General features: G+C 47.9%; 1 protein-coding gene across 1 annotated transcript in view; it reads left to right on the top strand.

Moving 5' to 3' along the window:
- LOC115176443 (IgGFc-binding protein) overlaps nucleotides 1-16,441 on the top strand; it is a 29,678-nt gene extending 13,237 nt beyond the window's left edge. The window contains exons 22-48 of the mRNA XM_029736485.1: nucleotides 20-624; nucleotides 787-1,357; nucleotides 1,514-2,112; nucleotides 2,204-2,747; nucleotides 2,909-3,105; nucleotides 3,333-3,471; nucleotides 3,620-3,945; nucleotides 4,064-4,637; nucleotides 4,730-5,334; nucleotides 5,497-6,067; nucleotides 6,224-6,822; nucleotides 6,914-7,457; nucleotides 7,619-7,815; nucleotides 8,043-8,181; nucleotides 8,330-8,655; nucleotides 8,774-9,347; nucleotides 9,440-10,044; nucleotides 10,207-10,777; nucleotides 10,934-11,532; nucleotides 11,624-12,167; nucleotides 12,329-12,525; nucleotides 12,753-12,891; nucleotides 13,039-13,367; nucleotides 13,488-14,061; nucleotides 14,206-14,807; nucleotides 14,929-15,490; nucleotides 15,678-16,441. Coding sequence (XP_029592345.1) covers nucleotides 20-624; nucleotides 787-1,357; nucleotides 1,514-2,112; nucleotides 2,204-2,747; nucleotides 2,909-3,105; nucleotides 3,333-3,471; nucleotides 3,620-3,945; nucleotides 4,064-4,637; nucleotides 4,730-5,334; nucleotides 5,497-6,067; nucleotides 6,224-6,822; nucleotides 6,914-7,457; nucleotides 7,619-7,815; nucleotides 8,043-8,181; nucleotides 8,330-8,655; nucleotides 8,774-9,347; nucleotides 9,440-10,044; nucleotides 10,207-10,777; nucleotides 10,934-11,532; nucleotides 11,624-12,167; nucleotides 12,329-12,525; nucleotides 12,753-12,891; nucleotides 13,039-13,367; nucleotides 13,488-14,061; nucleotides 14,206-14,807; nucleotides 14,929-15,490; nucleotides 15,678-16,105 — 12,260 coding nt within the window. The 3' untranslated portion in view covers nucleotides 16,106-16,441. The remainder of the gene's footprint in view (nucleotides 1-19; nucleotides 625-786; nucleotides 1,358-1,513; nucleotides 2,113-2,203; nucleotides 2,748-2,908; nucleotides 3,106-3,332; nucleotides 3,472-3,619; nucleotides 3,946-4,063; nucleotides 4,638-4,729; nucleotides 5,335-5,496; nucleotides 6,068-6,223; nucleotides 6,823-6,913; nucleotides 7,458-7,618; nucleotides 7,816-8,042; nucleotides 8,182-8,329; nucleotides 8,656-8,773; nucleotides 9,348-9,439; nucleotides 10,045-10,206; nucleotides 10,778-10,933; nucleotides 11,533-11,623; nucleotides 12,168-12,328; nucleotides 12,526-12,752; nucleotides 12,892-13,038; nucleotides 13,368-13,487; nucleotides 14,062-14,205; nucleotides 14,808-14,928; nucleotides 15,491-15,677) is intronic.

The following is a 16,441-nucleotide window of genomic DNA, read 5'->3' as shown; positions in this document are numbered from 1 at the left end:
TCTCATTTCACATTTGCAGCACTGGAATGTCCGTCAAACAGCTACTACGAGGCATGTGGCACAGCTTGCCCTGCCTCTTGTTCAGATCTAGATGCCGAAGCAAAGTGCAAGGAACCCTGTGTGGAGACCTGTCAATGCAACAAGGGCTTTGTCCTCAGTGGAGACAAATGCGTCTCCAAGGAGAGCTGTGGCTGCTCTTATGAAGGACGATACTACCCGTCTGGAATGAAGTTCTGGGAAGATGACAAATGCACAAAGCAGTGTGAATGCAATCCAGGAACAGCCAAGGTTGAATGCAAAGCAACAGCATGCAAGAAGTCAGAGATGTGTGGCCAGCAGAGTGGTAAGAGAGATTGCTACCCAACATCTTATGCCACTTGCCAAGGTTCAGGCGACCCCCACTACCGCACGTTTGATGGCAAGAGGTTCGACTTCCAGGGAACGTGTACTTACGTTCTCTCCAAATTGGTCAGCAAAGATGACAAGTCTCTGGCGCCTTTTGAGGTGCTTATTAAGAATCAGAATAGGGGGAGGAACACGGCAGTGTCTTACACAAAGACAGTCACCGTCATTGTCTTCAAAAACATCATCACCATGAGTAGGGACAACCCTGGCAAAGTATTGGTAAGCTACCTTAAAATGTTATCCATTCCAAATGAATGACACAATTGCATTCCGGGTTTACTTGGTCAATGAGCTTTTATGATTATACTACTTAATGAAAGAGGAAATATCAGGACAGTATCATCCTTCGTGTTTCATTAACGTTTCTTTCTCTCTTCCCAGGTCAACAACCAGTATGTGAACTTGCCATTTGATGTAGACGATGGCCAACTGTCCATCTTCCGCCGTGGGTATTTCGCGGTGGTGAAGACCAAATTTGGCCTGACACTGAAGTTCAACTGGAACAGCCACGTCTCCCTAACCCTCCCCAGCTCCTACTCAGACCTCATCGGAGGGCTCTGCGGAAACTGGAACGGCCAACGGAACGACGACCTCCTCAAACCAGACAAGAGCCCTGCCAACTCCCCAACAGTATTTGGGGACAGCTGGAAAGTGGGGAACGACCCTGGCTGCTCCAGCGACTGCGACGGCAAGAAGTGCCCCACCTGTGACCACAGCCTGATGCTTGATTACCAAACAGGGAAGTACTGCGGCAGGATCACAGACAAAAACGGTCCGTTCAAGCACTGCCACGCCAAGGTGGACCCCACAGAGTACTATGAGGACTGTGTGTTTGATATGTGTCTGTACCGTGGCCATGCCTCTGCCCTCTGTAACGCCCTCAGCACCTACACCACTGCCTGCCAGGATGCCCCTGCCAAGGTGGAACAGTGGAGGTCGGACAGCTTCTGTCGTAAGTAGTGCACAGACACACCTCATCAGATGTGTATTTCTAACAACAACTGTAACAATTATGGTCATTACAATAAGTCAGAAGTGGCTTGTCTAGCTAACAGCTCCTGGTTCCGACATTATTAAATTCTATCATGTTTGACCTAATGTGTTGTAGCATCTTCCTGCAAGGCCAACAGCCACTATGAGGTGTGTGCCTCAGGCTGCCCCCAGACCTGCAGCAGCCTCGATGAGCCTGAGCGCTGTGAGAACTCCCTGTGCACCGAGGGCTGTGTCTGTGACGACGGCTTCATACTGAGCGACAGTGAGTGTGTGCCACTGGCTGAATGTGGCTGTGTTCACCAAGGCCAATACTACCAGATGGGCCAGGTGTTCTTCCCCAACGGCCAGTGCAAAGAGCGCTGTGTGTGTAAAAAGGATGGACACATGGAGTGTAATGTGAAGTTTGCCTGTGGTCCCAATGAGAAGTGCCAGGTCCAAGATGGGGTGCAGGCTTGTATACCCATGAGCACGGGCACCTGCTATGTGAGCGGGGCCAGGAGATTCCACTCGTTCGATGGCAGCTGCTTCAGCCTACACGGGGACTGTGTGTACAAAATGTCGGAGGTTGTGGAGAAAGACGGATCGATGGCTCCATTTGTTGTGTCAGTGCAGCAGTTGACCAAGATGGATGATGCAATGGTCACCAGGAGGGTTGAAATACAGGCCTACAAATACAAGATATCTATGTCTCCCAGAGTTATATGGGAAATAACGGTAGTTTTCTGTCTTGATCTACTCCTTTCAGTATTAAAAAGTAACACTTGATTCGAAAAACTGATGTTTTCAATCTTTCCTCCTTTCACAGGTGGATGACGTTGCAACAAATCTCCCACTGTCACTCGGAGATGGAAAGGTCAGGGCCTACCAGAACGGCATTAACATCATCGTGGTAACAGACTTTGGCTTGATGGTGACCTACGACACCGTTGCTGGCGCCATCATACAGCTTCCATCCACTTACAAAGGTGTTACCGGTGGTCTCTGTGGCAACTATAATAACAAGAAGGAGGATGACTTCCTGCTGCCCAGTGGGCTGCAGGAGTCGTCTGTGGAGAAGTTTGCAGCCGGGTGGTTAGTGGTTCAGGAAGGGGTCAAATGTCAGACAGGATGTGACGGTGGCTTGAAGTGTCCTCCCACCAGTGGACCCCCACCGGCTTGCAGCATCATAAAGTCAACCAAGGGTCCATTTGCCCAATGCCATGCTGTTGTGCCACCACAAGAGCACTTTGAGGAGTGCATGAAGGAGGGAGAGGGTGGGGATGCACTGTGCCGCCACTTACAGACCTATGTGACTTTCTGTCAGGCATCCGGTGGCCTTGTCAGCAGCTGGAGATCTGACCAGTTTTGTCGTGAGTGAATTTTGATATTGAAAGTTAATTTACCTTATCCTGGTTTACCTTAGTATGCAATATTTTTCTGACCTAATGCTCTGCTGAAAAACAATTGAAGCTGAAGCTGATTTAAGTTTTTTGATAACATGCATCTCCTCCCATTTCCATCTGTCCTCTAGCTCTGACGTGTCCAGCTAACAGTCACTATGAGTTGTGTGCCGACACCTGTTCTTCCACCTGTGACTCTCTCAGTGAGTCTCCCAAATGCCCACTATGCCAGGAGGGCTGCCAGTGTGACGACGGCTTTGTGTTTGATGGTGGCAAGTGTGTCCAACTGGAGAACTGTGGCTGTGTGGTTGATGGACACTATTACAAGGTGATTACAGATTTATTGACAAAAAATTGCCATTTCATATCCCAAAAATGCAATAATATCCTAAAGTCATTTTTACAATTATAGGCCTATATCTGTTCTACGCTAAATGCAAATATATATAATCAATCTCTATCCTTGGTAAATATTTCTTGTTTACAATCATCCTATGGTTTATACCATAGTATAAACACTCAATGATATCACTGATATGTTTTGCTGGTTTTCAGTCTGGCCAGTCTGTGATGCTTGGCAACTGTTCTGAGACCTGCAGCTGTGCAGCAGGAGTGTTCACCTGCAAGAACTCACAGTGCAAAGAGGGTCAGAAATGTGGGTTGAAGAATGGAGTCATGGACTGCTACAGCACAGGTACAAAAAACATTAATAATAATGCAACCCAACAGATATGGCTTTGTGTTAGTACATTTGGATGTGGAATTTTGGACTTTGTTGATGTTTCTATTTTGATATTGCAATGAGCAAGCTATGTTAACATCTCTAATACCCATTTTGTCAGACCCCTGTGAGGACACTGAGTGCCGTGAGAAGGAAAACTGTGTGGTGAAGAACAATAAGGCGGTATGTGTGGCCCAGTCCAAGGCCACCTGCAGGGCTGTGGGCGACCCCCACTACCTCACCTTTGATGGGGAGCGATTTGACTTCCAGGGCACCTGCTCTTATGTCATGGCCACGGTTGTTAAATCTGAACCTGGCCTCATCCCGTTCACTGTCCTGACCAAGAACAACCACAGAGGGAACAACAGGGTGTCTTTCGTAAGGAAAGTCTCAGTCACGGTCTATGGGCTGACTGTTGTGATCAGCACGCATAAAGGGAAGGTTGAGGTAAGTAACAAGAGACCAGAGGGAAATGATCAGGATTGGGGTCGGTTCCATGGTAAATTTGGTCAACCCAGGAGGTGAACTGAGTGGTTTTTCCATATGCTTATTGATCTTTTCTTAGGTGAATGGTGAGAATGTCTACCTGCCTGTGACCCTAGCCAGGGGAAACCTAACGGTGGTGTATAGTGGCAGCTATGCTGTTCTGAAGACAAACTTTGGCCTGAAGGTTATGTACGACTGGAACATGAAGTTCTACGTCACTGTCCCCAGCAGCTACTTCCGCACCCTGGGTGGGCTCTGTGGGAACTACAACGGGGATCGCAATGACGAGTTCACTAACCCCAAAGGTAACAAGGAACCCACAGTGGTGAAGTTTGCCCAGAGCTGGAGAACTGAAGACGGCGACTTGTTCTGTCATGATGACTGCCAAGGGGAATGTCCTAGCTGCACTCCGGCTCTCCAACAGAAATACAAGGGAGAGAAGTTATGTGGTCTCTTGGCCAAAAAAGATGGCCCATTCGCCAGCTGCCACAAGGTCCTGGACCCAGGCATGTTCATGGACAACTGCGTCTATGACGTCTGCATCAATAAAGGCATCTATCAGTTCCTCTGTGAGAACATGAAAAGCTACAATGATGCCTGTTTGGCCGAGGGGGTCAAAATTAGCCCTGAGTGGAGGACAATCACTGGATGCTGTGAGTTTTCCTCTTTCCAGACATTTCATGCAGATTTTTAGATTGCACTTTTCACTATTATTTAAATCTATTTTCTCATTTCACATTTGCAGCACTGGAATGTCCGTCAAACAGCTACTACGAGGCATGTGGCACAGCTTGCCCTGCCTCTTGTTCAGATCTAGATGCCGAAGCAAAGTGCAAGGAACCCTGTGTGGAGACCTGTCAATGCAACAAGGGCTTTGTCCTCAGTGGAGACAAATGCGTCTCCAAGGAGAGCTGTGGCTGCTCTTATGAAGGACGATACTACCCGTCTGGAATGAAGTTCTGGGAAGATGACAAATGCACAAAGCAGTGTGAATGCAATCCAGGAACAGCCAAGGTTGAATGCAAAGCAACAGCATGCAAGAAGTCAGAGATGTGTGGCCAGCAGAGTGGTAAGAGAGATTGCTACCCAACATCTTATGCCACTTGCCAAGGTTCAGGCGACCCCCACTACCGCACGTTTGATGGCAAGAGGTTCGACTTCCAGGGAACGTGTACTTACGTTCTCTCCAAATTGGTCAGCAAAGATGACAAGTCTCTGGCGCCTTTTGAGGTGCTTATTAAGAATCAGAATAGGGGGAGGAACACGGCAGTGTCTTACACAAAGACAGTCACCGTCATTGTCTTCAAAAACATCATCACCATGAGTAGGGACAACCCTGGCAAAGTATTGGTAAGCTACCTTAAAATGTTATCCATTCCAAATGAATGACACAATTGCATTCCGGGTTTACTTGGTCAATGAGCTTTTATGATTATACTACTTAATGAAAGAGGAAATATCAGGACAGTATCATCCTTCGTGTTTCATTAACGTTTCTTTCTCTCTTCCCAGGTCAACAACCAGTATGTGAACTTGCCATTTGATGTAGACGATGGCCAACTGTCCATCTTCCGCCGTGGGTATTTCGCGGTGGTGAAGACCAAATTTGGCCTGACACTGAAGTTCAACTGGAACAGCCACGTCTCCCTAACCCTCCCCAGCTCCTACTCAGACCTCATCGGAGGGCTCTGCGGAAACTGGAACGGCCAACGGAACGACGACCTCCTCAAACCAGACAAGAGCCCTGCCAACTCCCCAACAGTATTTGGGGACAGCTGGAAAGTGGGGAACGACCCTGGCTGCTCCAGCGACTGCGACGGCAAGAAGTGCCCCACCTGTGACCACAGCCTGATGCTTGATTACCAAACAGGGAAGTACTGCGGCAGGATCACAGACAAAAACGGTCCGTTCAAGCACTGCCACGCCAAGGTGGACCCCACAGAGTACTATGAGGACTGTGTGTTTGATATGTGTCTGTACCGTGGCCATGCCTCTGCCCTCTGTAACGCCCTCAGCACCTACACCACTGCCTGCCAGGATGCCCCTGCCAAGGTGGAACAGTGGAGGTCGGACAGCTTCTGTCGTAAGTAGTGCACAGACACACCTCATCAGATGTGTATTTCTAACAACAACTGTAACAATTATGGTCATTACAATAAGTCAGAAGTGGCTTGTCTAGCTAACAGCTCCTGGTTCCGACATTATTAAATTCTATCATGTTTGACCTAATGTGTTGTAGCATCTTCCTGCAAGGCCAACAGCCACTATGAGGTGTGTGCCTCAGGCTGCCCCCAGACCTGCAGCAGCCTCGATGAGCCTGAGCGCTGTGAGAACTCCCTGTGCACCGAGGGCTGTGTCTGTGACGACGGCTTCATACTGAGCGACAGTGAGTGTGTGCCACTGGCTGAATGTGGCTGTGTTCACCAAGGCCAATACTACCAGATGGGCCAGGTGTTCTTCCCCAACGGCCAGTGCAAAGAGCGCTGTGTGTGTAAAAAGGATGGACACATGGAGTGTAATGTGAAGTTTGCCTGTGGTCCCAATGAGAAGTGCCAGGTCCAAGACGGGGTGCAGGCTTGTATACCCATGAGCACGGGCACCTGCTATGTGAGCGGGGCCAGGAGATTCCACTCGTTCGATGGCAGCTGCTTCAGCCTACACGGGGACTGTGTGTACAAAATGTCGGAGGTTGTGGAGAAAGACGGATCGATGGCTCCATTTGTTGTGTCAGTGCAGCAGTTGACCAAGATGGATGATGCAATGGTCACCAGGAGGGTTGAAATACAGGCCTACAAATACAAGATATCTATGTCTCCCAGAGTTATATGGGAAATAACGGTAGTTTTCTGTCTTGATCTACTCCTTTCAGTATTAAAAAGTAACACTTGATTCGAAAAACTGATGTTTTCAATCTTTCCTCCTTTCACAGGTGGATGACATTGCAACAAATCTCCCACTGTCACTCGGAGATGGAAAGGTCAGGGCCTACCAGAACGGCATTAACATCATCGTGGTAACAGACTTTGGCTTGATGGTGACTTACGACACCGTTGCTGGCGCCATCATACAGCTTCCATCCACTTACAAAGGTGTTACCGGTGGTCTCTGTGGCAACTATAATAACAAGAAGGAGGATGACTTCCTGCTGCCCAGTGGGCTGCAGGAGTCGTCTGTGGAGAAGTTTGCAGCCGGGTGGTTAGTGGTTCAGGAAGGGGTCAAATGTCAGACAGGATGTGACGGTGGCTTGAAGTGTCCTCCCACCAGTGGACCCCCGCCGGCTTGCAGCATCATAAAGTCAACCAAGGGTCCATTTGCCCAATGCCATGCTGTTGTGCCACCACAAGAGCACTTTGAGGAGTGCATGAAGGAGGGAGAGGGTGGGGATGCACTGTGCCGCCACTTACAGACCTATGTGACTTTCTGTCAGGCATCCGGTGGCCTTGTCAGCAGCTGGAGATCTGACCAGTTTTGTCGTGAGTGAATTTTGATATTGAAAGTTAATTTACCTTATCCTGGTTTACCTTAGTATGCAATATTTTTCTGACCTAATGCTCTGCTGAAAAACAATTGAAGCTGAAGCTGATTTAAGTTTTTTGATAACATGCATCTCCTCCCATTTCCATCTGTCCTCTAGCTCTGACGTGTCCAGCTAACAGTCACTATGAGTTGTGTGCCGACACCTGTTCTTCCACCTGTGACTCTCTCAGTGAGTCTCCCAAATGCCCACTATGCCAGGAGGGCTGCCAGTGTGACGACGGCTTTGTGTTTGATGGTGGCAAGTGTGTCCAACTGGAGAACTGTGGCTGTGTGGTTGATGGACACTATTACAAGGTGATTACAGATTTATTGACAAAAAATTGCCATTTCATATCCCAAAAATGCAATAATATCCTAAAGTCATTTTTACAATTATAGGCCTATATCTGTTCTACGCTAAATGCAAATATATATAATCAATCTCTATCCTTGGTAAATATTTCTTGTTTACAATCATCCTATGGTTTATACCATAGTATAAACACTCAATGATATCACTGATATGTTTTGCTGGTTTTCAGTCTGGCCAGTCTGTGATGCTTGGCAACTGTTCTGAGACCTGCAGCTGTGCAGCAGGAGTGTTCACCTGCAAGAACTCACAGTGCAAAGAGGGTCAGAAATGTGGGTTGAAGAATGGAGTCATGGACTGCTACAGCACAGGTACAAAAAACATTAATAATAATGCAACCCAACAGATATGGCTTTGTGTTAGTACATTTGGATGTGGAATTTTGGACTTTGTTGATGTTTCTATTTTGATATTGCAATGAGCAAGCTATGTTAACATCTCTAATACCCATTTTGTCAGACCCCTGTGAGGACACTGAGTGCCGTGAGAAGGAAAACTGTGTGGTGAAGAACAATAAGGCGGTATGTGTGGCCCAGTCCAAGGCCACCTGCAGGGCTGTGGGCGACCCCCACTACCTCACCTTTGATGGGGAGCGATTTGACTTCCAGGGCACCTGCTCTTATGTCATGGCCACGGTTGTTAAATCTGAACCTGGCCTCATCCCGTTCACTGTCCTGACCAAGAACAACCACAGAGGGAACAACAGGGTGTCTTTCGTAAGGAAAGTCTCAGTCACGGTCTATGGGCTGACTGTTGTGATCAGCACGCATAAAGGGAAGGTTGAGGTAAGTAACAAGAGACCAGAGGGAAATGATCAGGATTGGGGTCGGTTCCATGGTAAATTTGGTCAACCCAGGAGGTGAACTGAGTGGTTTTTCCATATGCTTATTGATCTTTTCTTAGGTGAATGGTGAGAATGTCTACCTGCCTGTGACCCTAGCCAGGGGAAACCTAACGGTGGTGTATAGTGGCAGCTATGCTGTTCTGAAGACAAACTTTGGCCTGAAGGTTATGTACGACTGGAACATGAAGTTCTACGTCACTGTCCCCAGCAGCTACTTCCGCACCCTGGGTGGGCTCTGTGGGAACTACAACGGGGATCGCAATGACGAGTTCACTAACCCCAAAGGTAACAAGGAACCCACAGTGGTGAAGTTTGCCCAGAGCTGGAGAACTGAAGACGGCGACTTGTTCTGTCATGATGACTGCCAAGGGGAATGTCCTAGCTGCACTCCGGCTCTCCAACAGAAATACAAGGGAGAGAAGTTATGTGGTCTCTTGGCCAAAAAAGATGGCCCATTCGCCAGCTGCCACAAGGTCCTGGACCCAGGCATGTTCATGGACAACTGCGTCTATGACGTCTGCATCAATAAAGGCATCTATCAGTTCCTCTGTGAGAACATGAAAAGCTACAATGATGCCTGTTTGGCCGAGGGGGTCAAAATTAGCCCTGAGTGGAGGACAATCACTGGATGCTGTGAGTTTTCCTCTTTCCAGACATTTCATGCAGATTTTTAGATTGCACTTTTCACTATTATTTAAATCTATTTTCTCATTTCACATTTGCAGCACTGGAATGTCCGTCAAACAGCTACTACGAGGCATGTGGCACAGCTTGCCCTGCCTCTTGTTCAGATCTAGATGCCGAAGCAAAGTGCAAGGAACCCTGTGTGGAGACCTGTCAATGCAACAAGGGCTTTGTCCTCAGTGGAGACAAATGCGTCTCCAAGGAGAGCTGTGGCTGCTCTTATGAAGGACGATACTACCCGTCTGGAATGAAGTTCTGGGAAGATGACAAATGCACAAAGCAGTGTGAATGCAATCCAGGAACAGCCAAGGTTGAATGCAAAGCAACAGCATGCAAGAAGTCAGAGATGTGTGGCCAGCAGAGTGGTAAGAGAGATTGCTACCCAACATCTTATGCCACTTGCCAAGGTTCAGGCGACCCCCACTACCGCACGTTTGATGGCAAGAGGTTCGACTTCCAGGGAACGTGTACTTACGTTCTCTCCAAATTGGTCAGCAAAGATGACAAGTCTCTGGCGCCTTTTGAGGTGCTTATTAAGAATCAGAATAGGGGGAGGAACACGGCAGTGTCTTACACAAAGACAGTCACCGTCATTGTCTTCAAAAACATCATCACCATGAGTAGGGACAACCCTGGCAAAGTATTGGTAAGCTACCTTAAAATGTTATCCATTCCAAATGAATGACACAATTGCATTCCGGGTTTACTTGGTCAATGAGCTTTTATGATTATACTACTTAATGAAAGAGGAAATATCAGGACAGTATCATCCTTCGTGTTTCATTAACGTTTCTTTCTCTCTTCCCAGGTCAACAACCAGTATGTGAACTTGCCATTTGATGTAGACGATGGCCAACTGTCCATCTTCCGCCGTGGGTATTTCGCGGTGGTGAAGACCAAATTTGGCCTGACACTGAAGTTCAACTGGAACAGCCACGTCTCCCTAACCCTCCCCAGCTCCTACTCAGACCTCATCGGAGGGCTCTGCGGAAACTGGAACGGCCAACGGAACGACGACCTCCTCAAACCAGACAAGAGCCCTGCCAACTCCCCAACAGTATTTGGGGACAGCTGGAAAGTGGGGAACGACCCTGGCTGCTCCAGCGACTGCGACGGCAAGAAGTGCCCCACCTGTGACCACAGCCTGATGCTTGATTACCAAACAGGGAAGTACTGCGGCAGGATCACAGACAAAAACGGTCCGTTCAAGCACTGCCACGCCAAGGTGGACCCCACAGAGTACTATGAGGACTGTGTGTTTGATATGTGTCTGTACCGTGGCCATGCCTCTGCCCTCTGTAACGCCCTCAGCACCTACACCACTGCCTGCCAGGATGCCCCTGCCAAGGTGGAACAGTGGAGGTCGGACAGCTTCTGTCGTAAGTAGCGCACAGACACACCTCATCAGATGTGTATTTCTAACAACAACTGTAACAATTATGGTCATTACAATAAGTCAGAAGTGGCTTGTCTAGCTAACAGCTCCTGGTTCCGACATTATTAAATTCTATCATGTTTGACCTAATGTGTTGTAGCATCTTCCTGCAAGGCCAACAGCCACTATGAGGTGTGTGCCTCAGGCTGCCCCCAGACCTGCAGCAGCCTCGATGAGCCTGAGCGCTGTGAGAACTCCCTGTGCACCGAGGGCTGTGTCTGTGACGACGGCTTCATACTGAGCGACAGTGAGTGTGTGCCACTGGCTGAATGTGGCTGTGTTCACCAAGGCCAATACTACCAGATGGGCCAGGTGTTCTTCCCCAACGGCCAGTGCAAAGAGCGCTGTGTGTGTAAAAAGGATGGACACATGGAGTGTAATGTGAAGTTTGCCTGTGGTCCCAATGAGAAGTGCCAGGTCCAAGACGGGGTGCAGGCTTGTATACCCATGAGCACGGGCACCTGCTATGTGAGCGGGGCCAGGAGATTCCACTCGTTCGATGGCAGCTGCTTCAGCCTACACGGGGACTGTGTGTACAAAATGTCGGAGGTTGTGGAGAAAGACGGATCGATGGCTCCATTTGTTGTGTCAGTGCAGCAGTTGACCAAGATGGATGATGCAATGGTCACCAGGAGGGTTGAAATACAGGCCTACAAATACAAGATATCTATGTCTCCCAGAGTTATATGGGAAATAACGGTAGTTTTCTGTCTTGATCTACTCATTTCAGTATTAAAAAGTAACACTTGATTCGAAAAACTGATGTTTTCAATCTTTCCTCCTTTCACAGGTGGATGACGTTGCAACAAATCTCCCACTGTCACTCGGAGATGGAAAGGTCAGGGCCTACCAGAACGGCATTAACATCATCGTGGTAACAGACTTTGGCTTGATGGTGACCTACGATACCGTTGCTGGCGCCATCATACAGCTTCCATCCACTTACAAAGGTGTTACCGGTGGTCTCTGTGGCAACTATAATAACAAGAAGGAGGATGACTTCCTGCTGCCCAGTGGGCTGCAGGAGTCGTCTGTGGAGAAGTTTGCAGCCGGGTGGTTAGTGGTTCAGGAAGGGGTCAAATGTCAGACAGGATGTGACGGTGGCTTGAAGTGTCCTCCCACCAGTGGACCCCCGCCGGCTTGCAGCATCATAAAGTCAACCAAGGGTCCATTTGCCCAATGCCATGCTGTTGTGCCACCACAAGAGCACTTTGAGGAGTGCATGAAGGAGGGAGAGGGTGGGGATGCACTGTGCCGCCACTTACAGACCTATGTGACTTTCTGTCAGGCATCCGGTGGCCTTGTCAGCAGCTGGAGATCTGACCAGTTTTGTCGTGAGTGAATTTTGATATTGAAAGTTAATTTACCTTATCCTGGTTTACCTTAGTATGCAATATTTTTCTGACCTAATGCTCTGCTGAAAAACAATTGAAGTTGAAGCTGATTTAAGTTTTTTGATAACATGCATCTCCTCCCATTTCCATCTGTCCTCTAGCTCTGACGTGTCCAGCTAACAGTCACTATGAGTTGTGTGCCGACACCTGTTCTTCCACCTGTGACTCTCTCAGTGAGTCTCCCAAATGCCCACTATGCCAGGAGGGCTGCCAGTGTGACGACGGCTTTGTGTTTGATGGTGGCAAGTGTGTCCAACTGGAGAACTGTGGCTGTGTGGTTGATGGACACTATTACAAGGTGATTACAGATTTATTGACAAAAAATTGCCATTTCATATCCCAAAAATGCAATAATATCCTAAAGTCATTTTTACAATTATAGGCCTATATCTGTTCTACGCTAAATGCAAATATATATAATCAATCTCTATCCTTGGTAAATATTTCTTGTTTACAATCATCCTATGGTTTATACCATAGTATAAACACTCAATGATATCACTGATATGTTTTGCTGGTTTTCAGTCTGGCCAGTCTGTGATGCTTGGCAACTGTTCTGAGACCTGCAGCTGTGCAGCAGGAGTGTTCACCTGCAAGAACTCACAGTGCAAAGAGGGTCAGAAATGTGGGTTGAAGAATGGAGTCATGGACTGCTACAGCACAGGTAAAAAAGCATTAATAATAATGCAACCAAACAGATATGGCTTTGTGTTAGTACATTTAGTTGTGGAATTATGGACTTTGTTGATGTTCTTATTTTGATATTACTTTGAGCAAGATATGTTAACATCTCTAATTCACATTCTGTCAGACCCCTGTGAGGAGTCTGTGTGCCGTGAGAAAGAGAACTGTGTGGTGATGAACAATAAGGCGGTGTGTGTGGCCCAGTTCAAGGCCTACTGCTGGGCTTTCGGTGACCCTCATTACTCCACATTCGATGGCCAGCCCTTCTCCTTCATGGGCACCTGCTCCTACATTCTGGTGAATACGACGGGCAAAGATCCATCCCTGCCTCAGTTCAGCATCCTGACCAAGAACGAGCTCCGCGGCAACTCCGAGGGCTCCTTCGTCAAATCAGCCATCATAGACCTGAGTGGTCACAGGATCACCATTCTCAGTGGCCAAAGAGGGACAGTAGAGGTGGGTGGCTTCCAGTTATACTTGATACAGATTTTCCATGTTAAAATTGAATGTAAGAATCCTCAATGCTCTCCATCCGCTTTAAGTCCTCTTTAAATCCTCATCTCTCTATCGTCTCAGATTGATGGCATTAGGTCTGACCTCCCTGTGAGTTTGGAGTCTGGCAGCATCAGAATCACAGAGTCTGGTATTCGAGGGACCATCCAGACAGATGTTGGCCTGGAGATCACTTTTGACTGGACCAGCCTCTTCATGGTGACCATCAGCAGCAGTTACTACAACAACCTCGGTGGCATCTGTGGCAACTACAATGGTAACAAAGCAGATGACTTTACCACTCCCACAGGTGTGCTTTCAGCAAATACCACGGCTTGGGTGGCATCCTGGAGTGTTGCCGACGGTGACCCATTCTGCTGGCACGTCTGTAACAGCAACTGCCCCACGTGCTCAGATGCAGACCGGGCGCTTTACACTGGACCACAGTACTGTGGTTTGATGACAGATGGAGGGGGCCCATTTGAACAGTGTCATAAGAAAGTGCCGGTGAAGGAGTTTGGCTCAAACTGCCTCTATGATGTGTGTCTGAATGAGGGTCGACAGGAGGTGTTGTGTGAGGCCTTGGCTAACTACGTGGCCCAATGTCAGCAGGCTGGGGCTGTAGTCTCACCACTGTGGAGAAAGGCCTCCAACTGCCGTAAGTACTCAGCTATAACAAAACATCACATTTAGGAACTCAGACATCCTCAAATGTGTATAATGACACGATAGACCAACTTCTGCATTTGCAGAATGTATTAGGACTACATTTGTGATGTTTGTTTATTCTTAACTCGAACAGCCCTGGCTTGCCCATACCACAGCCACTATGAGCTATGTGGCACCAACTGCCCTGCTACCTGTGCCGATCTCAATGTCCCAGAGATCTGTTCCAAAGTCTGTGTGGAGGGCTGCCAGTGTGACAAGGGTTACGTGCTCAGCGGTGAACACTGTGTCGTCAAGGAGACAGGGTGTGGCTGTACACACAATGACCGCTACCACCTGCCCGAAGAAACCTTCTGGGAGGGCAACACATGTCAGAGTAAGTGTGTGTGTGACGGAGCCACACAGAAGGTGGTGTGTATGCCTAGGAAGTGCAAGGCTAGTGAGCACTGTGCAGTGGTCAATGGGGTTCAGGACTGCTACCCCCTCAGCTTCAAGACCTGCTCAGCACAGGGGGACCCCCACTTCCGCACCTTTGATGGGAAGCGCTTCGACTTCCAGGGAAACTGTATCTACAAGCTGGCGGGCGTCTGCTCCAAAGATCCTGATCTGGAGATCTTTGAGGTGACTCTGGAGAACAACAACAGAGGCAGCACCAGAGTCTCCTACGCCAAGGTGGTGACTGTCATTGTGTTGGGAAGTAGTTACACCGTCACAGGTGATTATCACGGCAAAGTCCTGGTGAGTAATACAGGTCCTTTACTAGTTGTTGATATGAACTATTTTGTATAATATATTGTTTTGAAAAAAGAAATCACTCTAATGGAATTCCACTCTCTTTTTTCACTGGACTGTATTTTAGGTGAACAATGTCCTGACATCTCTGCCATACTACTCCAACAACACTGAGGTTCAGATCTACAGAAACAGCCGTTTTGCTGTTCTGGAGACTCATTTCGGTCTCAAGGTCTCCTTCGACTGGTCCAGCGAGGTGAGGGTGAAGGTCCCGAGCACCTACCACAACGCCATCTGTGGTCTCTGTGGCAACCTCAATGACAACCCTGATGACGACCTGCTTCTGCCCAACGGCAAAAAGCCCTTGAGTCCCAAGGAGTTTGGAAACAGTTACTGGGTAGCTGACGTACCGGGCTGCTCCCACGAGTGCAAAGATTGTTCCGTTGTAGACATCCCCCTTATAAAGCCCAAATATGTCAGCGCCTGTGATGTCATTGTGGATAAGAGTGGTCCCCTCAGAGACTGCATTGGTAGAGTGGAGTCTGATGAGTACAAAGAAGACTGCATCTATGACATGATCCTCAACAACGGCCTACTGACGGCAGCCTGTGACATCATCACCAACTATGTAGAAGAGTGTCAGGAGAAGGGAGGGAAAATTGAGGCCTGGAGGAGTAAAGACTTCTGCCGTAAGTCCTCTGGTTTTGTATCACAAATGTTCAGGTTTATGATGAGTCGCAATTCATAAATTCTTTAAAACAGGAATCTGAGTAAAATAAGACTGCAAATTCTAAACCCTACATTTTAAATGAAATCCTGAAACTTTAAAATTGTAACTGATTCCACAGACCTCTCTTTCTCCCTGTGTGTTTCCAGACCTCCCCTGTCCAGAGAACAGTGTCTACAGCCTCTCGGCCTCCGGGTGCCCGGCCACATGCTACTCCATGACCTCTGCCCCAGGATGCACCGCTCCTCCAGGGGAGGGCTGTCAATGCAAACCTGGTTTCCTGCTGAGCGATGACAAGTGTGTTCATGTGAAGAACTGTGGCTGTCACCACAAGGGTCGCTACTTTGTGTCCGGCGAGGTCTTCTATAAGGAGGAGAACTGCCACCACCGCTGCAGCTGTAACTCCGGCGAGATGGCCTGTGAGGTGGCGCCCTGCGGTCCGAAGACCACGTGTGCGGTGGTGAAGGGGGTCAGGGGCTGTTACATTATCAGTAGCCCAGATTCAAACAACCAGTCATGGATTGAAAAACTCCTTAACAAATATGTCAAACCTGTACATGTCAAGTTTGGAGGCTAGAACATTTACATTTGAAAATAAGATCTCATGGCTCTAAAATATCCTTAAAAAGTGTCCCTTTCATGTCCTGGTTGTAGGCTAAAGCATTTCAACATAAAATCGAAAAATTATCTTAAAATGACCTTCTGTATGTGATAACATATTCCGAACCATATAATGTTGTGAGGGATTATGAGTATTCATGCATGGAATTGTTATTGAACTCTATATTCATTCAAATTCAAATATAATCCCAGAGTTGTGTATTACTAAAACTCAGATCATCTCTGTACGCGTGTATCTGTGTCTATCCTTTACAACTTTCAAAAGCCTAATAATAAACATATAGCAGCAAAA

This window comes from Salmo trutta, chromosome 37 (assembly GCF_901001165.1).
Source record: "Salmo trutta chromosome 37, fSalTru1.1, whole genome shotgun sequence".
NCBI classification, from domain to species: Eukaryota; Metazoa; Chordata; class Actinopteri; order Salmoniformes; family Salmonidae; genus Salmo; species Salmo trutta.
The sequence above is the reverse complement of the archived record's forward strand: the minus strand, read 5'-3'. Positions and strand labels throughout refer to the sequence as shown.